This window comes from Pangasianodon hypophthalmus, chromosome 3 (genome assembly GCF_027358585.1).
Source record: "Pangasianodon hypophthalmus isolate fPanHyp1 chromosome 3, fPanHyp1.pri, whole genome shotgun sequence".
Taxonomy (NCBI): Eukaryota; Metazoa; Chordata; class Actinopteri; order Siluriformes; family Pangasiidae; genus Pangasianodon; species Pangasianodon hypophthalmus.
Window position 1 is genome coordinate 30,252,628 of NC_069712.1, and position 27,429 is coordinate 30,280,056.

A 27,429-nucleotide genomic window follows, 5' to 3' on the forward strand; every position below is an offset into this window, starting at 1 on the left:
TAGCCGTAAGCTAACCTGTTCTTATCTCAGGATCAAGCCCAGGCCCCTGTCATGGTGAGACAACAACACTACCCCTTCACCACTATGCTGATGTTGTGCTTATGTTTTTCAATATACCAAATATTTCTGGTGTTGCTCCTTAAATCCACAGCTCCTGCAAGTATTTCCTAAGCAAGAGGCAAACCTGTAACACACACCACAGAGGAGGCAAATTTACAGTCGAGCCAACAAGAGGATTATAGTTATGTATATATTTCTACAGACAAAATGCTTCAGACAAAAGTGATGGGTAAGCATTACTAAAACAGAGCTTTGTCTGCTAGCTGCCCAGGTGGCTCAGTGGGCAAGTGTGCTGATAAATGTATTTCCAGTAGTGAACTGGTGGTTCACTGTGACAGCTGTGGTTCAAGACCTTCCTTAGGTGTTTCTTTATAAACACCTGTTTGTGTAGGTAGGTGATGTAAAGTAAAAGATAAACCCCCCAAAAAAAGGTCACATTATCTGAAGGTGCTAGTGGCGCAGGGGTTAGGTGAGTTGGTTGTTTATTCTGCTAATCATGGTTCAAAGCTCAGGCTTTTCTTTATAAACACTCATCTGTGTACGTAGGTAATGTAAAGTAAAAGATAAATTCCCTAAAAAAAGTAGCCTTCTCTGAAGGCACTGGTAGCTCAGTGGTCTGAGGGTGAGGTCTGACCTGTCACTGTGAGACACACAGGATCGAGACTGCCTGAAGGTGAGCTGAAGGTGCTAGAACCAGGTGGGGCACTAAATCCAGCAAAGAGAGAAAGAAAGAGAAGAGCTGGTCTGTCCCACCTGGGGCTCCTGGAGAGGTGAAAGGAGGGGTTATGCTGCCCTGGACTATATTATATTATACTAAATTATATTGTTGCTTTACTATATAATTACTACACTATAATCATGTTGTTGCTTTACTATATAATTACTACACTATAATCATATTGTTGCTTTACTATATAATTACTACACTATAATCAATCATTGCTATAGTCTAGCATATGCTTTACTACTAACTATATGACATTGTAATAAAATTGCATTTCAATTCAATTAGCATAACCACTGCATTTCTTCTTAAGGCCTTGTACTCACTTAAGAATCAAGTCCTGAGCTTCAGCACAGCACCACATGAACCCACTCCAACCTACTGAGCCACTAGTGCTCACAGAAGCACTGGTTTTGTTCAGAATGTTTATCATTCAAACATCTCGACAGTTACCCAAGGAGGCAATGCGAGATTTGAACCAGCAACCTTAAGAGAGAGAGGAAAGCACGTTCCCACACAGCCACACACAGCCACTTTGTTTTTAAAGCGTTTATCCTGGATACTGACAGACTGCTGACCTACATCCACCTTTAAGCCAAGTCTTGTTAAGGACTTGACCTTAGCCATGATTCCTAGCACTTACTCTGGGTCTGTACAGGTGGGTGGATGTCATGATAATATGACATGATGATAATGGTTCAAGGCTATGCTTGGATGGGCTTTCAGTAACTTAGAGCAAGAGATTCCTTTATAAACACGTTTATGTGTAGTTGATATAAAGATATGGAATAAGATTACTCTCCAAAACCTTGTATGTACATACACACACCAAAAAAAAAAAAAAATTCATGCATTTTTAGCTTTGAATTTGCTTCCAACTTTTTGTATGTTTGTGTATGTCCACCTTGCGTTTAAAATACAGCAAGAAGGATATTGTATTTCATTATTTGGAACTGAACATGGAACTTATATTGACAATAATATTTTCATATTTGATCTTTTTTTTTTTTTTTTTTTTTTTTTTTATATGGAAAATATGTTATCTGTAAACAGAAATGGAAGTGGGCAAAGAAAACCCCTAGAATGCAAGAACTGAATCTAGAAATGGATCTTTATTTTAAAACACAGTATGGACTGAGAAACAAGAAAACTATAAAGATTTATACAAAGCCTTAAATGCAAAGATATTGGCATTTATCAACATACCTACAAGAGTATGAAGAAAAGTCAGCGGTACATAAGTTGGCAGATTTGATGGCAAGTTTTAGTTCGCTTTGGCCTACAAAAATATTTACACACAACTTTACTAAAAGAGTGATAAAAGAGGCCTGCTGATAGTAACCAAAATAATAGCTAGAGAAGAAATGTTTTGTTAATATTAACTTACTGCAACAAAAAGCAAAGTTGTCACATGGAATGTTGTTTACACAGTGTAAATAAAAAGACTGGAGGAACTGCAAAAGGAACTGCAGTGTTGAATTTCCTTCACACCCCATCACAAGCAACTTCTCCATGTTCACCTTATCATTACAAAATAAAAGACTGAAAAGAGGTTAGTGTGACAGGTAACACTGTGTTATTTTACATATGGCTAGAACCATGCTCCTCAATTTCCTGTAGGACGTCTTATTTCCATGCTGTATTTCAGAGATGCTTTCTCACTGAAGACCAGGTGGCACACCTGCAGAATAAAAGCTGTGTCTACCTGAAAATGGAATCAAATACTTTTCAATTTGCATATACAATGTTTCTTCCCTAACCTCAACGTTAATGCTTCATGTTGGATGATTTACCTATCAAACAGTTCTGGGTGACTCTTTTTTAAAATCCTCAGGAGGTCACAGCAGCAGGCTTTTCCTAAGCTGCTCAAGCACTGGGATGACTCTGCTGGACAGATTTAGAACAACAGCCCTACAACAGCCACATGAAAAAGTTAATCATGAAATTGCTAATGATGTAATTCTTTATTAGCAAGCTAGAAAATTGACCAAGCCCAATCAGTTTCAGGTTATAACAGTAAAAATGTGGAAAAGTTCGAGGATGAACTCTGAATTTGTCTGTTCATTTGTTTTTTTTCTTCTTCAGTGATTCAATCCATTTAGGTATTCACAGTTTACCTTTCAGATAAATGCTAATAAACACATTTAAGAGAAGCTGTTGGTGTGTTATTGGTCAATAAACAGCCATCCTACCTTATTTTGTCTGTCTCTTGCACATCAATAAATGCTGCACTGTTGAAATAAGATTGTACGCATCAAGAATAATTTTATTGTCATTTTGCTTTAGACTTCAGTGTTAACAATTTTTGTTAATAAACACATGGTATGCACACACGTGGACAATGAGATTTATAAAACTCATACCACATGCATTTTAAGTAATAACCGCCCTAAAGACTACGCATGAGAGAGTTGATACAGACGAGTGAAAGTGCTTCAGAAATGGTTTCAGTGAGAACTGACTTCGTATATATTTAATCATGCACGCTTGACTCCTTGAGCCCACCTGCTTGTGTTGAAGCCACGGGTTAAACCAGTCAGTAGTCAGTGAAGAGGGTGTCTGTAAGGAGTCATCAGTTTAATTGGCTGGGAGAGATGGCATCCATCAATGCTGCCCACCACCTTATTAAATACAGCGGACCCAGCCGGCCTGGCAAGTCCATTGCCCACTGCAGGCAGGTCGTCAGCAGAGGGAAGCGAGATGACTCTTCTCATGATGCCAAGCATTTCCTGCTCACATTATGGATGGCTCTGTGTACAGTAGAGCAGGAAATGGCAAAAGCCCAGATGACAACATGATAAGATGTAGCACTTGCCAGCCAAAACAGGAACATAAGTGTCTCCACACAGGACCCCAGCCATGGTCACACACTTCTCCCAGAGCTGTCATTAAACAGTTGAATGTCAGACAGGTGAAAATCAGGGCAGAGGCTGATCTCTGACACCATCAAAACAAATTTTGTCAAATTTCTTAAGTTATGACTGAAATTGGGTCTGTTATTGTTTGGCTTAAGTTTGCTCAGAATAAAAAAAAAAAAAAGGAGTGTGAAAACTTCAGTAAATACAAAATATTTACAAAATATTTAAACAGAAAGTATGCTCCTTGAAAGTTTACATTGCCAGCAGCCATAGCTACAGCCACAGCTTACTATGTTGATTTTGGATCATGTGAGCAAAATTCACCTGCCGAGACGATTATGTCTCCGTCTGATGGTGACTGAGGTCATGTTCTGCATAAAAGGTAACACTGACATAAGCAGTAAAATGAATTTTTCATTTCATAGTCATTTTTGTTGACTATGGATTTTTTTTTTTTTTAAATAAAGCAATCGTTTTTAATTGTGGATTTACGTAATTCCACCTCATGAAAACAACAACAAAAAAACTAAAATGATTACAAACTGTAGCAATCAGACTGACTGATATAAAAAAAAGTTGTTTAATTTTTTTTATGTAAAAGTATCATATGTTGGGGACATACACCCAGAGGATATTTATGCTGAATAAGGTCACCAGGACTAGCATCAAATACTAACGTTTTTTGCAAATTGCTCAGCAGTTACAGGAATCTTACAGTGATTAAGAAAGTCACAATAATTAAAAAGTTGGCCATTGCTCTTAAATACCTGTCTCACTAGTACAATACTCTTAGCATATCAATTTCTGAAAAATCGACTCTGGGTAGCAGGCTGCGTTTGACGTCATTTGCCATCGACTGGAAAACGTCGTATATTTGCGGTTAGTAAAAACATTTGAGATGATACTACCCTTCTAAAATTCATACACTAGATGGTAGAGTACATAGTGCATCGTGTAAAGTGCATCATTTGGGACACAGCTTGATTTTTATCTGTACATTCTAGTTTAGTAATATTATTTGATACATATAATTTATTATAAAACATTTTGTTAATACCCCTGTGATACATTTTACTCACTGATGTGGTTGTATAATAAGGTCACTAAGTAAGGATAAGGTCACTAAGTAACTTTTCCAACTTTTCCAGGTGTCTTTTTTCTATTATTATTATTTTTAATCCCCTGGTTAATGTTATGTTGTGTCTAAGCTTCTGTTATAAGGTTGAATGAGTTGACTGTAACTGTAACTTAAATGCCATCTTGTTATATTCTCGGTTTTCACTGAATGGATGAATGAATCTGGTGTAGTTCAATGCCACACTGCCCCCTAGTGGACACGCTCCGTTACTGCATGCATACAGGCATACATGACCCCGCTTTGGCAGAAATGTCAGCTCTAACTTGCTCCTGTAACACACACACACACCTAAAGTTCAGAGTTTTACTGAATGAGTTACTGTAAATCTAAAGCTTTCATTAACACAATGCTTCACCACCGCTAACTTGGCTGTGATTCCTGACATTAAAAATTCCCACCGAGGCGCTAACAAAAACTAGCCTCACAGCAGCGGTGAGAACTTACTTAGGAACCGACTTAGAGAGTGAAAGAAATAAGCATAAACAGGCAGATTTGTTTACAACAATGCAGCTCGATACAAAAATAAATTTGAAAAGAAAACAATAATAATAAAAACACATTTAACCGCTGCGTTTAGCCGAAGCCGAGTCCTGCAGTCAAACAGCACGCTAGCGCTGCACTTTATTTAACTTCTTTAACTTAGATAAGTCACAGAGAACTGACTGAAACGTCACCTATTAACAACGACTCACCGTTAAACAAACTAGTTGGACAGAAAAAAAGAGCATAAAACGCTACCTGAAGCGTTCTTAACTTTATTGGCTGATCCTTCAGCCATCTTACCTCAACAGTTAAAGCGCGGTGGAGACTGCGCATGCGCACTGTGACCAATTTAAAAAAAAATTTTTTATTAATTTACTGGCTGCAGCATTATTATTATTATTATTATTATTATTATTATTATTATTATTATTATTAATGAGAGGAAAATTACAAATAAGGGAATATAAACAAAAATAAAAATTACAGAGATTCAAGGCTTTGTATAAAAGTTTTTAGCTTCCTTGTTTCTCAGTTTTTACAGTGTTTTAACATAAAGATCCATTTCTAGATTCAATTCTACTTGAAATTTTCTTTGCCCACTTCCATATATATTCCATATATATAATTATATATATATACTTCAATACTGAGGAACTTATATAGATAATAATAATAATAATAATAATAATAATAATAATAATAATTATATATTATAATTATTAATATATTATATTATTATTATTATCTATATAAGTTCCTCAGTATTGAAATACAGGATCCTTTTTGCTTTGCCTGAATATAACCCCAAGAATATTATTAAAAGTAATTCAATATCTAACCAAAGGATTTGATATATACACAATAACAGAAAAGCTGAGAAAGCTAAATAAAAAAAAAATGTATCAATAATCTCTTAGTCATCTACTTAATACATTTTGCCCATAATGTTTTTTGACAGTTATTTTTCACTAATTTGTAACTAAGAAGGTGTAGTCTTATGAAAGCACACACAACAGTGGTTAACCTGTTACACTACAGTGCAGAAGGTTATGAGCTCAAAACCCAACGCTGCCACTGCTGGGCCTTTAACCCTCACCTGCTCAGTGTGTGTGTGTGTGTGTGTATATATATATATATATATATATATATATATATATATATATATATATATATATATATATATATATATATATATAGAGAGAGAGAGAGAGAGAGAGAGAGAGATAAATGTAAGTTGCTCTGGATAAGGGTATCTGCCAAATTATGTTTATATATAAATCTACATTCAGATTTCTGGAAAACTGCTTTTTTATCAATGTCTATTATTAAAAATTCAATATAAATAAAATTAGCCTGAAAGAAAAAAGAAGAAAGTAGACAGCGTTGAAAATGAAACCATGCGTAACAAACAAGACAATGTAAAACGGGAGATTTACCCCAAATCATCACTTCCAACATTGATGCTTTAACACACTGATCCTATCTGACCTTCTTCTCTTCTCTGAATTAATACCTTACCTTTTGCACCCAAACAGGATCCAGAGCACAGGGTGGCAGTGGAGTTATCTGTAAATGACTCTACTGATGAGAATCTGACAGGAATGAACATTAGAAGTGAACTTATGGTGTCTTAAAGCACTCATTGTTTAATTAATGGTTCGTCAGCATAAGGAATGTCAATTTTGGATGTTCTCTTAGTATTACTCATTAACTCTTTTGCTTACAGTGAACTGTTCTAAAATGTATTTTTCCAACATGAAGACTTGTGTGCTTGGCTTAATTTGATATTTATATTGCAACAACTGTATTCATATCATTTTAATTTGAGAGTAACAAGTAGAAGTGTCAAACGTAACGGTTCTTAGTGAACATGCAGAAAAAATGCTTATATTTCCTCCCTTCATATTTTATTCATATTTTACTGCATGCCCACACACACACACACACACACACACACACACACACACACACACACACACACACACACACACACACACCGCCTCAGTCCTGGTATGGACATTATTAATGTTTTACTTGACCTTGGTTAACAAAAACTGATAAATTGTGAAGAACCACCAGGTACAAGCCCTTCTGCTCTGCAGTTAGAAATTTAGAGTTTTGTCTTCACAAGATTTACTGAACATCAACAATAAAACCCAATTAAATAGTCTTAAGTATTGAAAATAAAATCTGCATTCAGTTAATAAAATATTGTCCCCTCTCTCACTGAGTATCTAATGAACATTTTAAAATTAAATATACTATTTTGCTTTCTCTTATCTTTTATTAATATTTTTATGTCTATTTCTACAAGATCTGAGTTTTAGGCCTGTAAGGTAATTGCACAGACAGCAGACCTCTCACGTACAGTAATATCCTGCATGCCTGCACCAATATGGATTGGAATTCTGATCCTTATTATTCTCTGACTTTTATTACTCTTCTGTCTGCTTTGGTCCATTTTCCCCGCCGTCCCAGTGACCAGAGGAGAAAAAGCGCTGCATATTTCTTTTATTGATCATCCAACAGCAATTTCCCGTCTAGCACCTCTGAGCTGGTGACATAACACAGAAAAGACAAAAAAAATAACATTTTACAAAAAGAAGAATATAAAAAATAAGGTCAGACACACAACATACTTAAAAGGTTAAAAAAAAAAAAAAACTCGGATAATCCCAGATATAGAAAATAAAATTCAGCTGATATATTTTCATTCAGCTTTTGGTTTTTCAAAAAATATCTTTTTTTCATCCTTTATATTTTTTATATATCAAAACTCAAAGGAAAATAAATACTTATTTAACTTAAAATATTTTTTTTCTTCTTTTTCTCTTTTTTAAGAGGCAGTGTTACAAAATTATTTTGATTCAAACTAAAACTTGCTTTCATTTTTTTTTTTATACAATAAACCTCTCATGAGTTTGGTGGGGAAAAAAAAAACTTCTGAAAAAAAAAATCTAATGCACACATTTAATTTTCACTGCTGTTCATTTTTCACAATTTCAGTCACAGTTCAAGCAAAAGTCACTGAATTTTTTTCATGGACATTCATTTTTGGCCTTTTTTTCACTATGTTCAGGCCTCTGGACTCTTCATTATACCATGAAAGAGCTTATTTTCTTGTTTTTCTTCTTATTTTTATTTTAATTTTTTATTATTTAATTTCTCATTGTGTTCTTAGTCTTCGTGGTCTGCATGATGACTCGCAAGGGAAGATAGCTGATTTAGGAAATAGAAATCATCCTTTGTGTCCAGCTGTTGTTGGCTTGTTTTTCTCTCCAAGGGGAACAAACAGAGGTGATTCCTTTTTCAAATATCAAATGTATATTCTCCCAAACACACATAAAAAATGAAATCTAGAGTACCTATTTTGGCCTTTCACTGGTTTGAGAGGGTTGCAAATCCCTTTTTAACCCCCTGTGAGTGTACGAGTGTGTTTCATCAGAAGCATCTTCACATTTTTATCCTGGATGATGACGTTCTTTGTCATCCTAAACACAGAGCCTTAGATCTGATCACAGCAAAAATAAATAAATACAGTAAAGATTTTCATTTACATGTAACACTAGAAAAAAAAAAGAAAAAAAAAAAGAACTTTGGAAACTGGTTTCTTATATTATACCAGACCATTTTAAACTTTTGAAGTACATTTTGTTCAAAGATTTCCAAATAAGGCAGAACACACAGCTGAGCAGTCATTGGCCCCAGATTTCTTTTGTGTGTGTTACTGAAAATGTCCTACGAGTGCTTCGTTCTTCTTTAATGTGCTTCTAGTAATAAACAAACGAACAATCAAATAAACAAATAAATAAATATTTCCAAACATTTCCTGAGGCTCGACTTGTGCAAACTGTCCATTCCGTACAGTTCCCACCTCCCCTGCTCCGGACACACTCATGAATCCCTCACTTGTGGCCCACTGATACTCACTTACAGTCTTCATTAAGGAAGATGCAATGAAGGGGGCCAAGAACTGGTCTTTTTCAACTTTTCCTCTCAGACCAGTGAGGCCTCTGCTAGTCAGAGCTCTGTGATTTCCAGTGGGCTCTCCGAAAGTGAGTTGCCACCCTTGTTGCGGTGCAGCGGTGTGGATTTGGCTGACTCGGTGCGAGCATTTCTCTCAGCATACAGTGTTCCATCTGCGTGCAGCGCCTCCAGAGAGCGTGCCAGCGCCCGCTGGTCATCTTCTGGCAAGCTGTTGAGGTCAGAGGTCAATAGTGTGCCTGTGCTGCCATGGACCACATGGACTCCGTCTGGGCCACGCAACTCCACAGGGTGCTTGTGCTTGAATCGCAGCGTTCCTCGTCCTCCGATGCTCAGTCCTTCATCGTCATCATCATCGAGGTCGCTCTGGACCAGCTGGGGAAGGTGGATGAATGGGTGGAGTAAAACAAAAAAGGAAATATTGAGAGTTTTTGATTAACATTAGGATAATTCTTTGTTATTTTTTAGATAAGATCGGGTGAGACAGCGTCCTCTAGTACAGTGGAATAAAAGAGTGAGGTCTTAGTAGAAAATTGCACAGAAAAATATTGAGCTATATAAGTATGTCTTTTAATCAGAAGGAAGAAAAGGAAGTGGATACAAACACATAAATCAAAAGGAGAAAGTGTGGTATTAGAGTTTAATTAATTAGGAAATTTTTTGATATGCCAAATTATTGTAAGTGACACAAAAGAAGGAAGAATATAGAGATATGTAAAGCAACAAGGGGAAGTGTGTGGGCTGCTAACAGGAAATTCAACAAAGGAAATAAGTGATGCTACATGTGTGGGGGGAAAAGAGAATACTTAGATTAGGAAAAAGTTCATTCGCATTCATATTTCTTTACGATTTTTGGGTCACACACAAGAAGGAAGTGGTAAACGACCTGTAAGCAACAAGTGGAAAAGTGAGTGGTTTCTGGTGAAGTGGAAGGAAACAGTGCAGTGTTAGCATATAATTAGAGTAGAAAATTCACACAAAATATCCATATAAGTTAGAAAATGCACTGACAAAAAACAGATAGGAAGGAAGCAGCAATATACCTGTGAAAAAAGTGAGTGAAACAGCCATACGGGAGGTTAAAAAGAAAAGTAATGAAACAGTCGATGGGAAAATAATAGTATTAGACAGAGGAAATAATAACATTAGATTGAAGAAATCAGAGAATGATCTGAAAAGCAAAGAAAGATGCCCATATAGGAATTCCAAAAGAATCAGACTGTGTCAAGAATAAGATTTGTTCAGTAGAGTAAAACAGCAAGGTCTTAGTAGAGAGTTAGTTCAAGAAATGTTCAATTATGTAGCAAATGGTAAGATATTAAATTCAAAAATATGGATATCTATTACTCGAAATATCCAGGAAGGGGTCACAGATCTGAGAAACAAAAGGGACAGTAATAAAGTAACATAGAAACATACAGGAACATCAACAGGGTGAGACATCGCCCTCTATTGCAGTGGAGTGAGAAAGCAGGTTTAGTGCCTGAACATTTCATAGACGCACACTAATCTTTGCTGATATACAATGGATTAGAATTTGATTTGATGATGCGTAATTCTTAAATAAATGAAAAATGACTTATTGGTAGTGTGTGTCCAGAAAGGTGAATCAGAGACACAGTGAGGGTTTGCCATAGACAGGTTTGTGAAAGAGGAAGTGCACTAGGCAGTGATGTGAGAGAAGAGGATCCAGCTTTATCGCCCACCTCTGTGATGGACGACTGGTCTTGGCTGGTCGACTTGGTGACCAGACGTGCGGCAAAGAGCTTTTTGAGTCTCAGATAATCATCCAGTACCACTTTGAGCAGCGAGCCCTGATCAGATAGTGGGATCAGTCATATGATGTTAAAATATTACCATGAATCAGGACTTTGAGATCTGGTCTGGGTGGTGATTCAACTCTGTGGTCATGAACATGTGTATTACTATAGGTATATTATATTCTATTCTCACCTTAATGGGTCCCTCACGCATGATTTGTCCCAGCTTGGCAATGTTATCATACTCCTGTATGGCGGCTCTGAGGTAGCGATCGTCCTCTGGTTTAGAGGCCTGAGGTTCACGGCCAAAAGTACCCTAGAAATTAAATATAATCAGTATATTTATTTTTGCTTTTTATTTCATCTTCCACAATTAAGTTTAGTGATGTCGCATTATACCATATGATGCTATACCGTGATTGAAATTTTATACCTTTAAAGATATGGACAAGCAATTTTTAGCTGAAATTAGTTTTGAAATAGTTTTTGAGATATCCCAACAAATTCAACCACACCCTTCAAATCACTCCCCAAAACACATGCATGCCTGAACCGACAGGCAACACACACTTCAAATGAATGTTTATTTTTTTCTCCTGTTTTGTTTCTGGGTTTCAACCGAGTTTCTGATCAGATATTTTATTAAAGCTGCCAGAATGTGAGGAGAATTTCATATGTAACAAAAGGTCTTCCTACTTAAAAATCACTGATCCCACCTTTCATGTTACCAGTACAGCCACAACAAACTATTTTAGGTGCAATGCTTGAATTGTACTACAAGACATTTAAAACAATTAAGGCTAGTTTTTAAAGAACAGATATAATAGGCAGTACAACATATGTTGCAATGGCAGTTATGATTTTGGGGTTAATACAGGGACTGGGAGGGTTTTATTGACCATTGTATAGGTGTTTGGGCTACTATAAAGATGATTCAAACTTTCTGAAGATCATAGGAAGCGGAAAATCTCGTTCTTTTTTTCTTTACATTGATATTACAGTATTGACTGACAAGGTTACAGACACTGTTATCTAAATTATAGATAGAAAGTAAAAATGAATTTTAAATAATATATTATAAAATAATTAGAATATCCTTAATGTCCTCATGTCACTAGCATGGATGCTAGTTTTGTGCATTTGCTTGTACAGTATATCATGAGATATTGTTGCCTGATATTGGGTAACACATTTTTTGAATGGTTAAATACGTTTTCTTTCATTCAATGTTGAAAAATATAAAAAAGGGACAGTTAGAAGGGCTAAATGATACCCTAATTGTGGAATTGAACATTAAATGGCCAGTGGCCTGGTTTCTGTCACAGAACTGGCAACTCTGTCTACCACAGGGAACTGAAAATAAGGAACTGAATGTAATAGTGTGTGTCTGTTGAAGAGGACTAAGATAAATAAATGACCAAACATAGTATTGTTATGAAACAGACATGCACGTATTTGTGTGTGATACTGACGTGAGTCCGAGCGGGACTGTTCCACAGATCTGTGATGTCACTCAGGTTCTCGGGCAGGTCGTCTTCGTGCTCAGCCTGGGCAGCCAACTCGAGGTTTCTGCAGAACGGGTCCAGCCATACAGGATTGGCTCTACATACAAACACACACAAATTAAATCATATGAGATACTTTCTCTCACATGCAAGTCTGTTTATTTTGTTTTGTGTGTGTGTGTGTGTGTGTTCAGTGTGGTTATCTCGAAATGACTACAAACAACTCGTGGATGTGGTGTAATAGAATTAGTGTTGTTATGACGTTGCTCATGGCTCCTCATCCTTCACAGAAACAATAATTGGAATAAAGTAGTAATGAGCTCTATGGTATTATATAATAATGATATAAAAGCTTCTGAAGACTTTACTATTCGAGGTGTAAATCTGATGTCACTGGTGTATTTTGTGTCAGCAGGATCTGATACATGTGCTCCCAAAATAAAATATTTACTAGTTAGTACATTTACATAACCACTAATTTGCAAAATGTTGTTAAAAAAAAAAGAACGAGGCCTTTGTGTGATTTATTTGTTCATGGCTTATCAGGTGTAGCAGGTCGTCTCTCTCACCCCTCAAATGAGTACTTGTTGGTGTTGGGCATATCTAGGATGTCCATCAGTCCCTGGTTGCCTAGACAGCATGCAGAACAAACAAAGCTTGTTAAAGTCACCCCCCCACACACACAAACACACACACACGCACAGACACAGACATATCTACAAAGTCATGCTTGTCCAGTTTCCTCAGCAACTTGCTAGGAACTCACCTGTAGAACCAGCAACGATGGCTTTCAGCTTCCTCTTGTGTCTGTGCAACATACACAGAAATAATAATAATAATAATAATAATAATATGCTAATAAGTCACATGCAATTTAACTTCACCAGTCTGATTCAATAAATTAAATTATAAATATAAATGTTTCTGTGCTAGGGAACATTTCTTGTTGAAATCTCTGTTGGACCCTTGAGCAAGTCCCTTAACTGCTCTGTGTTTAGATTATATTTTCACTTGCACTTCATTGTATAAAAACATCTGCCAAATTTAAAGATATAAATGAATAAATGGCTAAACTAAATTGAAACTTGGAGGAAAGTGCTAAGAGACAGGCGTAAGGTGAGAATAAGGTTTAAAAAACGACTTACACTGTTCTGTAATACCAATTCATGAAGATAAACAACATGGCAGCCAGAAATAGCAGCACAGCCAGGATTATTATAGCCATCTACAGAGAGAGAGACCAAGCACCTGGGTCAAACACCAGGAGTGAGACTTCACAATGTTTGAACAAAACCCAAATGTTGACAGCTAGTAGTCAGGAAAAGGAAGCATGACAACATATTATTGTTTAATATGATTTTTTAATATGATTTTTGTTAATATTATGTTTTCCGAACCTGCATGTTTATACTGACAATAATAAATAATAAAACATCAGAAGAGGAAAATCAGAAGTCATTAAATTCTAATGGACAATTATATATTTAAAAAAAAGAAGAATGTTATTTTTAAAATGTTTCTTGCTGATAAATTGTATTAAGTTGTGTGTCCTGTGACATTAGCTATTAGCTGTTAGTTAAAAAAAAATTCATATTGTCTGTAAACCAGACATTTTATGTATTTTTTGAAACACTACTGAAGGCTCTCTTAACAATTCTAATTATTTTTCCCCTAATAATTTAGTATTTCTACTTTTACTGTTTCTTGAGTTGCTTTTGCATTCTTGCATACTCACTTGACATCATATTTCACTGTTCCGTGTACACATAAGTACTTATAACTTATAATACCCAGATGTGTTCCTCCTCCTAATGTTGTGGACACTCACTTGAAGGGTAGTGAGGTCATCAGGGGCTCGTCCACTCACAGCAGGCTGTACATCCAGGACATTGTAGTTCCTGAACAGATTTCTCAGCTGTTCTTTATTCTCATCGATCATCTGAATAACCCTGTCAGTGTGCCAGTCAACCCGTAAATCAGTGAGATTTTCAGTATTTCATTTGTATACACTGACAGATCAAGAACTAAATCGGAAAACAGATAATGGACTGATATTCTGACCTCTCCACATCCAGGATGCGGTTGGTCTGTTTGTTGACAACGTGAATCAGAACATCAGTCTGAGCAAAGTTCACTCTGCCTTTTTTATCCACATGGAACTGAAACAGAGAAAAGAGATATAGAAAAGGCAGATCCCCTTGAAGAGTTACACTTTTTAAATCTGTTCTGTTCACTTTTTATAAATAGCAATGGATGTACAATGAAGGGGCTGTTACAGGAAAATAATTAATGAGAGGGTTACATGCATCACCACCCCCAAGTTCATTATTTTCCAATAACAGCATGTCCTGAAGTGTTTTACTCCTCTTACTCCACAACAGCTTGCCAACAACTACAATTTGTTATTAATTAAAGAACATGTCATATTTTTATCAGTTGATATTTACATTTCATGTTGTGAACTGAAAAATTATCATTCATGACAGTTCATTTATATGATGACAGGCTGTACATCCAGGACATTGTAGTTCCTGAACAGATTTCTCATACTTAATGTGCTTTTAAGCATACTCTTAAGGAAGAGTATACTTAAAAGCACATGAACGAACACACACACCTGCACATCGTCCATGTTGACTATGGCTCCTGTGATGTTCGACAGCAGGTTAATAAACTCCTCCTGGAAGAGCCAGACACGTTCAGGGATCTCGTTGACAATGAGCTTCACTCTCTGGTCGTCTCTCAGGATGTAGATGCCCACCAGTGCGACGTCGCTGTGCCCTGCCAGGTCGCGTGCCAACACTTCCACCACAAAATAGCCCGGGTCATAGGCAGTGAAGAGGTCGAATGTTCGGATTATACCATCTGTCTCGCCTGGACAGGGTGGAGAATAGACACAAGGAATAGAGATAAGTACTGAACAGTACAGAATAGACTTGATCAAATGATAAAAGGAATGAAAGGAATAAAACACAACACGCTGTTATAGGAAATCAATTAACAACAGGCTGATGTGATGTTACCACTATGAGCACATCTCAAAGTGTTTTATTCCTCTCGCACCCCAGCAATTTTCCAATGATTACAATTTCTGATTTATTAAGGAATACTATAGCATACTTTTTATCCATTTACAGTTACTGAATGAAACACAAGGGCTGAAAATCATAAACTGGGATGAGAAAGTGATACACACCGATGATGAAGACATTGCCTATGTCCTCTGACTCATTTGACTGCAGTTTGATGTAGCGGATGGACAAAATGTGATAAAGAACGAGGCTGTTGTTACCGATGTCATTATCGATAGCCTGAACCCGAATCAGATCTGAACCAACTTTAGCATCTGCTGCTACACCTGCAGAGAGACAGACAGCAGATAAAACATTACAGGTTAATTTTTGATTAATATCACATTATGCACCTGCACCAATCCCACACCTGAGCCAGGCTATAAGTCACACCCACAATCTCGTCTGCACTCCTGTACCTGCAGTGTACTCCAGCTTGGTGAACCTCGGCGGCTGATCGTTGATGTCTTCAAGGTAGATCCTGACTTCCTGTAGGGTCGGGTCACGGCTTGGGTCGAGCGCCATGCGGTTTCGCTGTGACCTTTGACCTCTCGGTGGCGTCCAGTTCCTGTTGCTGGAGGCTTTGACGATGATGGAGTACACTGGGATCTCCTCCCGGTCCAGGTCCTTTTTCACTCGCAAAACTCCAGCCACACTCAATCCAAAGTTCCCCTCGGTGTCTCCACCTTCAGAAAAGCAGAAGGACTACCATTTAGATCATGTTGCTTGGCTCAGACTCCTGCCTGACAAATCTTGCTGCCTGACAAACTTCTTCTACCATCCCTGACCCAAAACCCCTCTGCTGAAACTATTGGTGCGTTCCATTTTGTGATCATTCTGTGAAGTGATCATGTCTATTTAGTGCACTTTACAGGGACAACCCCCACTGCAGTCACTTGTAAGTTTGTTCCTAAAGAAAGTAAAGAAAAACATTAACTTCAATTAACTTCAATTACCTATAAGTGTCAATACATAAAGATTATGTAAGGAACACTTAAATAAACACTTTGGGGTGTGCTGTTTTAGGAAAATAATCGACAGGACGGTTTGAAGCGGAGTTAATGTTATCACCCCAAAGTTGAGTATTTTCCTATAATAGCACATCCTGAAGTGTTTTATTCCTTTTAAACCACAGCAATTTACCAACCATTAATTTCTTTTTTATTTATTAAAGAACAACACGTCATACTTTTTATAGTTTATAGTTTACATTTAATGTTATGGAACTTCTGCGAAACAAGTTAGCTCCTGTTTGCTCCTGTTCAGCTCACGCAGAAAGAATTTCCCTGTCACATGACTTGCACCACTTCTTACATTACCACCTGTGTACACACACCTGCCCTTAGGAGGATCCTCAAGCACGAGGAGGGGTTTTGTGTATTTATGCACAAAAACGATTATTTTCAGGAAGTGCTTTTGCAAGCTGATTCTGCAAATAAAACATGGAACTGACTCAGACGTGAATTTTCAGAAGTGACACAATAGCAACTGCGTCACTTATTGGCCAACTCATACCAACACTGACGATAAACTATCTCTAATAATTTTGGGTAATTGTGTGTACATAGTTCTGTAAAGTGTTTTTTTTTTGTGTGTTGAGAACTTTATGAACAATTATTTTAATTCTATCTTGTAGCTTAGAAGCTTAGCATTAAGCATGTATGCTCTTTGAAGCAGAACTGAATCAGATAAGAATATAGCTTAGACATATTTTATATAGACATATTTTATATATGTTTGGTCATTCATGAAAAATCCAATAATTCAATTAAATTCAAGCACAGCCTGATCCAAAATTCTTGTTCTAACTTTAGCATTTCTATACTAACAACTTACACAGGGAATTGTATGGTGGATGCTCCATGTAGTCTAAGTCTAACCTATTTAATATTTTTGGAAGGAGTCTCCAGTGCTAGCACATTGTAAAAATAAAGCTGTAACTTTAAGTTTCCACCAGTGGAAAGTGTTCAGGACAGAGGACTTTGCGCTTTGTTTTTTTGTCTTACATATTTCAAGAAAGAGAAAAAAAGAGAGGACGAAAGAGTGCCAAATTTAAGGTTAGCTTTAGGAGTAGTATCAACATGTGTACCTTTTCTCATGACTTAATTTGTATGGAATTGAGAAAATAACCCTCACTCTTATAAATTCATAAATATTTTTCATGATATTAGCTTGTAATTGTACCCTAATTTTGAGAAAATTCTATATGAACAAAGTGTAATTTGTTTCATATTAATATTATTTGAACTAATATTTGTTAAATGTATACACCGTAGGATAGCTAAACTACATTTTGTTATACTGCACATCTGTGTATATGTCGAACTGTGTATATGTCGAACTGAATTATTATTATTATTATTATTATTATTATTATTATTATTATTATTGCAACTAATTATTTAGGTTAACTGATAAATCTTATGCATGTGTCCAAACCTGCAATAAAATAGTAAACCACAGCATTGGAGCCTTCGTCTGCATCCACCGCTCCTGTAACATTGCCCACCACTGTGCCAGAAGGGGAGTGCTCGGGGACAGACAGAGACTGAAACAATGGACCACCTCTCTGAGAGAGAGAGAGAGAGAGAGAGATCACAGTGAAAATAATTTTAAAATACATTTTATAACTACATTTTTAGCCATCATAATATACACTAAACCATATTATTCAACAGACAAAACAAAATCAACAGGCATGGCCTGATTCATTGCCAGATAACATTGCTAAAGAAACATTCACTAACCGGTGGTTTGAGGAACACAGGCTCGTTGTCATCGATATCAGACAGAGCCACCTGCAGAGGCTGAGTCGTCTCATACGGCACAGGCTGCCCAAGGTCATAAGCTACCACAATCAACTACAAACACACACACACACACACACATACACGCACGCACACAGCATTATGATCCTGTGCATAGCTATAAATGACAGTGGGGTTTCCAAATACAAACCTGAAATTTGTGTTCAAGAAAACCTGAGCGGAATTACATACACATACTGTGAATGAATGAATGAATGAATGAACAATGAAAACAATGATAAAAATGTTTATCTTTTTTGAGTCTTCTTCTTTTTCATGAATTGAGCTGAGCTAAACTTGAAAAAATGATATAAAAGTAAATGATGTGTGAAAATACTATTCAAATAACATTTTGTGTCACATAAGGATATAAAAATTTCCTTCAATAATTATTTCATAATAGTTAACTGAATACAATTTTGCAATATTGTTTCATAAAAAAAGAGAGGTAGAACCTGTTATTGTAATAGACTCAGGCTTTTGGACCTTAATTTGTACATGAACGTGTAGAAGTGTCAAAAGTCCCACTCACACTGTAGAGTGCCTGCTTCTCTCGGTCCAGTTTGACGGCAGTGGTGATAACGCCAGTAATGGCATCAATGCGAAAATTCTCCCAGTCCCGGTTCCCTGCTCCGGTCTGCAGGAAACTGTAACGCACCTCTCCATTCACACCTTCATCCTCATCTGTCGCAAATACCTCATACACCACCAGGCCTGGAGGCTGCTCCTGAAAAACAGGAAAAAAAGTTTGCTTACCTCAAAATACAACAGAATATCACATTTACAGTGGTGGTGCTGCACAGTTTAGTGTTTTTCCCTGATGTAATACCTTCAACAAGTCTGTCACGGTATTAAATCCTTATGTGCTTGACTAATTGACTGACTGACTGATTACTTATTATTATTTAACAATCGCCTGCATGAAAAATCCTTGTTTCAAGTTTATATCTAAATATGCTGTTTTGCTTCACTTTTATGGTAACTTTTACAAGGATTCTACGACAGACTCATGACATAAGACTAATAACAAATGGAATAAAAAACGTTGTTATTTAACAAAGAAAAAATAATAATTGCATAAATGTTTATTTAACAATTTTGGAGGGATTCCCCAGCATCAGTGCTTTGTAACTGTCAGAAGGAAGCTATAACTTTGAGTTCAGAGGACTTTGCATATTACAAGTTTCTGTGGAATAAGAGGAATAAAACACAAGAAATCAGGGGAAAAAAAAACTTCAAGGTGGTAACAATAACTCAACAAACTCAGTGAAAGCTGTGTGTGACAAAAATCCTGCATCAGCATGCTATAGCCTGTCCTTCTATTCATTAGAACTTTGTAAGTTCTGCTGCTTGTTTTATGAATCAATCAACGACTGGGAATTGGACAAACAGGAGCAAGTTGTGGCATGTTTTGAAATGTGAAAGATGTGTATGTGTAGTGACCAGATGAGTGTAACCAGCACAGCGATAAGCAGAGATAAAATAAAATGAGTCATATGTTGCATGACTGCACACGCTATGCTGTCCTTGTCCAAGACTGAAGTGGCATCAGGAGGGAACTGTTTTTATTTTGTTAATTTGGTGAGGTTTTCTATAGGCTGGAGAGGAAATGACTGTAATGAATAATGTAAGTGAAAACAGAAACTTGTGACAACACAGATAAAAAGCACAACATATCATTTTTTAATAAATAAAATGTGTTAGCCTATTTTATTTAAATTTGCAATCTAGCTGTGGTATAAGAATAAAACACATCAAGACATGATTATTAGGATAAATAGATGGATGGACAATCTATTCAACTGTCCATTAATGCTAATGCTTACACTCTCACCTCAAGGATGTGCATGATGGTGCCATTAGCTGGTCTGACGAAGACGGGTCTGTTGTCATTTACATCGACGACAGTGATTTGGAGAAGCGCTGTGCCCCAGAGAGGCGGCCGACCGTGATCAGTCGCCACTACAGTCAGATTAAACCTCTCAAAACTGTGCAGCAAACGCAGGGAACGGATCAGACCAGTGTCAGGATCTAGAGAGAATGCATCTGAAAGAGAGACAGAGACCAAAATTTATTTAAATTTATTTAAAATTTGGGTTAAATCTTGGTTAAAAATCCTAAATGGATCTTTGCAATCGTGTGTGTGTGTGCGTGTGTGTGCGCTTTGACCTGCTCCAGGCCCCTGTAGGCTGTAAGTGAGCAGGGCATTCTCTCCCTCGTCCAGGTCCGTTGCTGACAGAGTCATCACAGACGTGCCACTAGGCTCATTCTCAAACACAGTGGTGCTGAACACACGCTCGGAGAAGCGCGGTCGGTAATCATTCACATCGAGCACTGTCACCAGGACCTGACACAGAAATATAGGGGGAGAGAGAGAGATGGAGGTTGATGGGTCATAGGGAAAAAAAGCCAATCAGTTTGTTGTGAAAAAAAAAACATTCTCAACTTAAGAAACCTTAGCAGTCCATTCTTTAAATTCCTTTTTTTTTAAAGCAAGATCTCAGCTTACTAACAGTTAGTAAGACACAGTAAAATACACCCAATCATTATTTAGTGAAATGACACAGCACGTGGGATTTCTATGAACACTGCTGATTCCTTGGACTTCCTGAAAAAGAAGTAACTCATTTTATTCAGCATAACACAACCAAAGGTCACAGGCACCTGGTAGGAGGTCATTAAAGTACCTGCACTGAATTTTCCCGGCGATTGTTGGGGCTGCCTCCAGGGTTGTCCCTGGCTACAGCTGTAAGTGTGTAGTGGTCTTTAGTCTCTCTGTCCAGTGGAGATAGGATGTAGATGTCCCCCTGTGAGAAACAGCAGTATGAGGGAAGAACATTCTGTGCTGATAATCAGCTATATGACATGTAAGGAATACATCTGCAAAAAAAAAAATATTAATGAAGAATGGCATATCATATGTTTTATCCATTTGTAGTTACATTTAATATCGTGGAAGGTCACTTCACCATATCAATAACTATACATTTTCCTTTGTTAAATACACATAAAAACACATTTTTACATCTGTGATGTTCCTGTGAATGAGGAAAATCAGACTTCTGACAAGTCAGCAGCACTTTGGTAAAAAAAAAAAAATGATATTAAACATTTGTAGGATTGTTACTGATACTTCAATAACATTCCAACGTGTGTGGGTTATATATTTGCACAAAACATAGCATAATATTGTCTTCCTGTATAGTTACATTCCAAACACACCCACAAACTCTCTCCCTCTCCCTCTCCCTCTCTCACACACGCGCACACACACACACACACACACACACACACACACACACTTACTGTTGAAGGGGTGATCCCAAACTTGCCCTCTCCATCGACCAGCCCGTACTCTATCACTGCAAACAGTCCAGAGTCTGCATCTGTAGCACTGACTCGCACAATGATGGTGCCCAGAGCCACATCCTCAAATACCGGCCTCTGTAAACACACACATTGAGAAGTGAGACAATTAAATGATGTACAGGTAATATATGTGTAAAATTTAATTCTATATCAAAATCTCACCATTTCCTTTATAATCTTAAACTGTACATATAATTAAAATGGTAATGTACAGTCTGAACAATGTGTTAATTCTTAGCAACCAACGTCTGGTGTTAAATATGGCACTATGCATTATACACATTTGCATGTCTACAAATATTTTGTACCAGTTTACACTAAGTCTGTTTCTCACTACAGTAGCTCTTGAGTATTTCTCTTGTTGGAGGCCATGTGCATGAATTCATCACTTACTACACAGTAAAACTGAGCTGAGATTATATTAATTTCCTCTCTGAAGTGTGACAGGAAGTGAACACTAGTCAAGCTGAAATCCTCCTCAACTGTTTTAGAGATCTCAGAGAAAAACAAGTCTATGTGGTGACAATTTTTTTCAGTTTGTCTAGTTTCAGGCATGAAAACTTTAAGAGAAGAGGGTCGATTAAGGTTGTTTGTTATCTTACATCACAATCTTACTCCAAGAGGCCTTTCAAGATTCAGTGCTTTTGTATTCAGATATCATGCTAACTGCTTCATAGACCCTTTTAAGTGTGCAGTAATTTTTTTCAGTAGAAATCATGGAAAATAAAGGGTTTGCTGCAAATCCATCTGACATTATGCTGGATTTTACACCCCATTTCTAAATATTTAGTGTCGATTCTGACCTTGAAATTTTTGATCATTTTGTTGTAAATACGATACTCAATTAATCCAATATAAATTCAAGAAATGAAAGTTCAAGTATGAAATTGAAAACTATTTTAAATATCCTGCTTGCGTAAGAAGGTGACATACCATTTACTATATGCTTTCAAACTATTAAGATGCTATATATATTAAATTAAAAAAGTAACACGCTCAGCAATGTAGTAGTTAATGTATTTTAGCAACAAACACATGATATTAATTCAATTCATGAAGGTCTATATGCATTCTGTGTGGTTACTTTCAATGGTTTCAGAAAAAATGGAAAATTCCTTTTTTGAGAGTCATCATTTTTTTCAAAATTGCATTAGGTTTTCAGAACTGTTGGTTCTTGGTACTGTGTCTCCTGACCTTTAGACCTTTAGCCTCGTGACTGTGCACAAACAGAATGAAAATGTGCATGACAAGTCAAAATGATATAGTACTGATTATAAAATATACTATACACTATAAAATGCTGTGTATAAATTGTATAAAGTGTATAAATTGTCTCTTCAGAGTCCTGGTACCTGATATGATGGCTGTGTGAAGACAGGGTTGTTATCATTTACATCAACAATACGTAGATAAACAGGAAGTTCAGATGAGCGCGGTGGACTGCCCCGATCCTGAGTGCGAACCGTGAAGTTCAACCAGTGTACTTGCTCATAATCCACTGTACGATTGGCTATAATCTTACCTGAGGGACAAAATACAACATATATCAGGCTACATATACAAAAACATTTTTAAAAACCTGACTGTATTTATTATTATTATTATTATTATTATTATTATTTACAAGTTTAGTAGATATCAAGTGGCCTGTGAATATCATATTCAAGTGAAGTGTTCCAAAACTGAAAATGTATATTTAAATGTATGTAAATAAAATAAAAACTGAAACAAAATTAAAATTAAAAATTAAAACTAAAACAGGATTTTTGCAGGAAGCAAAGCTACTGGATTTGGTGATGCTACTGGATTTGGTGATGTGTTCAAGTTGCCATGCATGTCCTGAGGAAAGTGTGCGAATAAGCACATCTTGTCATACGGCAGGTTTGTGTGTGGTGTTTATTTATTTATTTTCTTTTACCGGTAGAGGGGTCCTCCAGTCTGACATAGCCTCCTCTGGGCAGATTTAACAGCTCATAAAAGATCTGGCCATTTGGGCCTTTGTCTGGATCGACAGCGGACACAGAGAGCAGAGTGGTGCCAGGCTGAGCTCCTTCCAGAATGCTCTCAGAGAAGTTAGTGACACCGAATGGACGAAAACGGGGAGCGTTGTCATTCACATCCAGCACACTGATGGTCAGCCTGGCTGTCAAGAGTGGTGAAGGGAAGCAAGACAGAAAGATAGGAGAAGTTTGAGAAAGATTAATATGGAGTGGAATACCTTTATTTAATTTTATGTTATTAATATTTAATATTAATTGTAAAGCAAATGTATCCTAAAGTAAGGTAAGTAAAAAAATGAAACTATTTTTTATAACCCTTTTTTTTAAATTGTTTGTTAATAAACAATAAATAGTAAGTAAAATAAACCACTGAGATAGGCACTATGATATGGTAGAAGGAGACAATAGGTAGAATAATTTACAGTATAAAGAAATAGTACAGTACTGAGAGGGTGAGAGAGACCGAGAGAGAAACAGAAGATCCATACTTACCATTGGGCACACTGACTGACATGTCAATAATGTCACTGGCATTGTCATGCACTGACACTATGATCTCAAAAGTAGCTACCAGCTCTCTGTTTAAAGGGTTTCGCACAAATACAGCACCTGTGGACACACACAGAAACATACAGTGCCCTCGGTCATTTCCAGATACTGTAACAGTGGCGGAATCAGCGATAGAGACACTGGTGGCATTTCCTGTAAGAGGACATTTATTTAACATTTTTGGACAAAGTCTTCAGTGTCAGCGTTTTGTAACAGTCAGAGGTAAAGCTGTAACATTGTCTGACATGGGAGAGTCTTCAGGACAGATTACTTTGTGATTTTTGGTTTCTTGGTAATATGACAAGTCCGGAGGTGAGGAAATGGCTGTTCATTGCTGTTAACCTAACTGATAACAGGAACTAACTTTTGGGTACATTTCACAACATGGATTATAAATGTACACAGATGATGTTCTTTAAATTTAACAAAAGTTAGCACTGACAATTCACTGTGATATAAAAGGATAAAACATCCCTGGTGTAATGTCTGTCTCGATCTTTGTCCCTGATATAATGTCTGTCTCGATCTTTGGCTGAATCTCTTAGCCCCAACTCTAGTTCCAGTCCCTGATCCAGCTACAGTCCTACCACTGACCTGTCCCTGCTCCTGTCCTTGCTTAATCCAAGACCCTGACCCAATCTAGAACTGGCAATGTCTCAAAACCTTCTGTTTTTAATACAGTTCTTATTATTGTCTCTGTCTTCCAGTCCAGCCTATAACTATATCTCTGTCATGTTTCTACCTCTTGCACCAATCTGAACCTATAAGTGGTCCAACAAATGTCTCCATGGACTATGTATCTGTGACCATCAGTGTGCTGACCTGTGGTAAGATTTCTTCATACTTCAGAGATCCCTGGTTTCCTAGTCACACTTTTTCCCATGTATGATCTTGCTTGCCTGCTTTGTAAATTTGATAATGGATTTACCTCCGACTGATGTTTTACCTATGATTTGATATGTGCACTGGACTATCACAGTGATTACTGGAAGGGCCTAAAAAAGAGTTTACATCCAAGAATAAGATCAAGTTACACTTTAGACACTTTAGACAGGTGAGTTGTGCTCACCTGTGTGAAAGTCAATCCCAAATGAATCCTGCAGACCGCTCACTTGGTTATTCCCATCATCCCTTGCTTCCACAGAGATGATATAATACTCCAGACGAGGTCGGAGGTCAGGGTCCTCAGCAGCCAATGTGGCCACCACTACACCAGGGGGTGTCGACTCATTAACACTGATAGTTTGCACAGGCTGCAAGAAACGAGGCCGAGAGTCATTTATGTCATCCAACACAACGGTCAGTGTGGCTGTGCCTGAGAGTGGTGGCGTGCCCCGATCTGTCGCCATGACGACCAGCCGGTATGATCCGCGCTCCTCGCGGTCAAGGGTGGCATTGCCCACGAGGACAGCACCAGAGATGGCATCGACAACAAAACGGTCCTGAGCACCACTCTCTAAACGGTACTGCAACCAACCATTGGAGCCTGCATCAGCATCTGTAGCCGAGAGCTGTGTCACTACTACACCTGAGGAAAACAAAAATATTAATATAGAAAAATAGATAAAAAGGGAACTTTTTAAAATCAATGTTGAGAACTCCAAATAACAACTTATATTCAGTTGTACTGTTTCCAATTGTTGGAATCCATGGAAGAGGTATGAAAGCCTCCACCGCCCAATTTAACCCCTAGACTTAACCTTTATAGGGTGAAAACATCTGTTCTCAGAAATCTCTTCACTTCTCAAATACACAGAGATACAGCTCCTTCCTGTCCCTGTCAAGGAGAGTCCTGACTCTCTCAAGTTCTTACCAGTAGGACTGTTTTCTGGCAGGCGCACAGTGAAGCTAGAAGGGCTGAACACTGGAGGATTGTCGTTCCTGTCCAGGATGGTGATGGTGAGAGGAACACTGCTGTTTAGACCGCCAATGTCTTCACTGACCAGGAACAACTCCACTCGCGGATCAGAGAAGGCTTCCCTGTCCAACATGGCTCCCTCACGCACTGATACCACAGCTACAGCGAAGAAACAGCTCAATGTGACAGAGACCAAATTTCATTTCAGCTTGTTATCCTAAACTTCTTATCTTTAATGTTCTCATGTCCATTAGAGAATTCAATGTATTAAAAGGTTTAAATGCAATGTTTCAAAAGTGTATCTCACCTGTGGTGGGGTTGATGGTGAAAAGATCCACCCTTGGACCAATCAGGCCATATTTTACCACAGCATTGGGTCCAATATCTCTGTCTGTGGCCAGAACAGGCCCATTTAGGATAAGCACAGTGGTACCTGGGTGACATAGAGGGAGAGAGAGAATGAACGAAAGTTAGGACAAAGTTTTGTGTTTTCTTATTTACAATTTAGAAAAAAATAGATTTTATTACAATTTTATGTAACTAACACTAATAATTAAAGAAAGGACTGTCAACTGTTATGTCTTTACTGATTAACATTTACATGTAATTGACTAACATTCAGGTAGTTTACGTTATCATTGCCAAGAGCAGTCAAGACAAGTCAATAATTCATGTCACGTTATGTTCATTCATCTTCATTTATTTTTTAATAAGCAAATAACCCTGATCGGGGTAATGATGGATACGAAGCCTATTCTGGGGACAATGGACACAAAGTGGGAATACACCTTGGAGAGCCACCAGTTCATCACACATACATTTACATTTACATTTATGGCATTTGGCAGACGCCCTTATCCAGAGCGACTTACATTTAATCTCATTTTTTATACATCTGAGCAGTTGAGAGTTAAGGGCCTTGCTCAAGGGCCCAGCAGTGGTAGCCTGGCGGTGCTGGGGATTGAACTCATGACCTTCTGATCAGTAGTCCAACATACACACATTCAAATACCCATTCAAACCTAGGTTCAGCACCAAGGGTCAGTTTATAGTAGTCAGACCTACTGGGGCTTTTGGGAGAAAACATGAGAACCAAGAGAAACCACATGGATACAAGAGTAACGCCACACTGACAATAACACTGGAGTCCCAGGGACCCTGGAACCCTGAGATGACTACACCCATTATGTAACAAATACTACGTGAAAATTATAAATCAAATTATAAATTGACCATTATTGGAGCAACAAGGACTAACTTAAG

The 27,429-nt window shown here is 37.4% G+C and overlaps 1 protein-coding gene and 1 long non-coding RNA gene across 9 annotated transcripts in view; both read right to left on the reverse strand.

Moving 5' to 3' along the window:
• Window positions 1–1,904: 1,904 nt before the first annotated feature.
• Window positions 1,905–5,610, reverse strand: LOC113542120 (uncharacterized). Of its 6 annotated transcripts, none has more exons than XR_003404262.3 (5): window positions 5,564–5,610; window positions 3,290–3,666; window positions 2,977–3,015; window positions 2,578–2,695; window positions 1,905–2,489 (listed from the first exon to the last, which is right to left on the reverse strand). It is a non-coding gene; the product is annotated as an uncharacterized LOC113542120 (long non-coding RNA). The 6 variants fall into 6 exon arrangements; XR_008301391.1 differs by having other exon boundaries at window positions 3,290–5,049; window positions 5,564–5,596; XR_003404261.3 differs by having other exon boundaries at window positions 5,473–5,564.
• Window positions 5,611–7,678: 2,068 nt separating this feature from the next.
• The window catches only part of cdh23 (cadherin-related 23), a 229,770-nt gene continuing 210,019 nt past the window's right edge, over window positions 7,679–27,429 (reverse strand). The window contains exons 12-37 of one of the 3 annotated variants that reach the window (XR_008301434.1): window positions 26,474–26,599; window positions 26,122–26,325; window positions 25,378–25,836; window positions 24,252–24,368; window positions 23,678–23,902; window positions 23,112–23,281; window positions 21,697–21,834; window positions 21,078–21,197; window positions 20,560–20,737; window positions 20,225–20,436; window positions 18,923–19,117; window positions 18,331–18,444; window positions 18,023–18,152; window positions 16,003–16,269; window positions 15,709–15,870; window positions 15,130–15,386; window positions 14,574–14,671; window positions 14,341–14,461; window positions 13,658–13,737; window positions 13,279–13,319; window positions 13,082–13,142; window positions 12,480–12,609; window positions 11,201–11,323; window positions 10,954–11,061; window positions 8,629–9,622; window positions 7,679–7,817 (exon numbers count right to left, since the gene is read on the reverse strand). Coding sequence is in view for 2 of the 3 variants with exons in the window: in XM_026939035.3 (XP_026794836.2) it covers window positions 9,284–9,622; window positions 10,954–11,061; window positions 11,201–11,323; window positions 12,480–12,609; window positions 13,082–13,142; window positions 13,279–13,319; window positions 13,658–13,737; window positions 14,341–14,461; window positions 14,574–14,671; window positions 15,130–15,386; window positions 15,709–15,870; window positions 16,003–16,269; window positions 18,023–18,152; window positions 18,331–18,444; window positions 18,923–19,117; window positions 20,225–20,436; window positions 20,560–20,737; window positions 21,078–21,197; window positions 21,697–21,834; window positions 23,112–23,281; window positions 23,678–23,902; window positions 24,252–24,368; window positions 25,378–25,836; window positions 26,122–26,325; window positions 26,474–26,599 (4,175 nt within the window). In the remaining variant the exon portion in view is untranslated. The other 2 variants (XM_026939035.3, XM_053232579.1) reach the window with 2 other exon arrangements.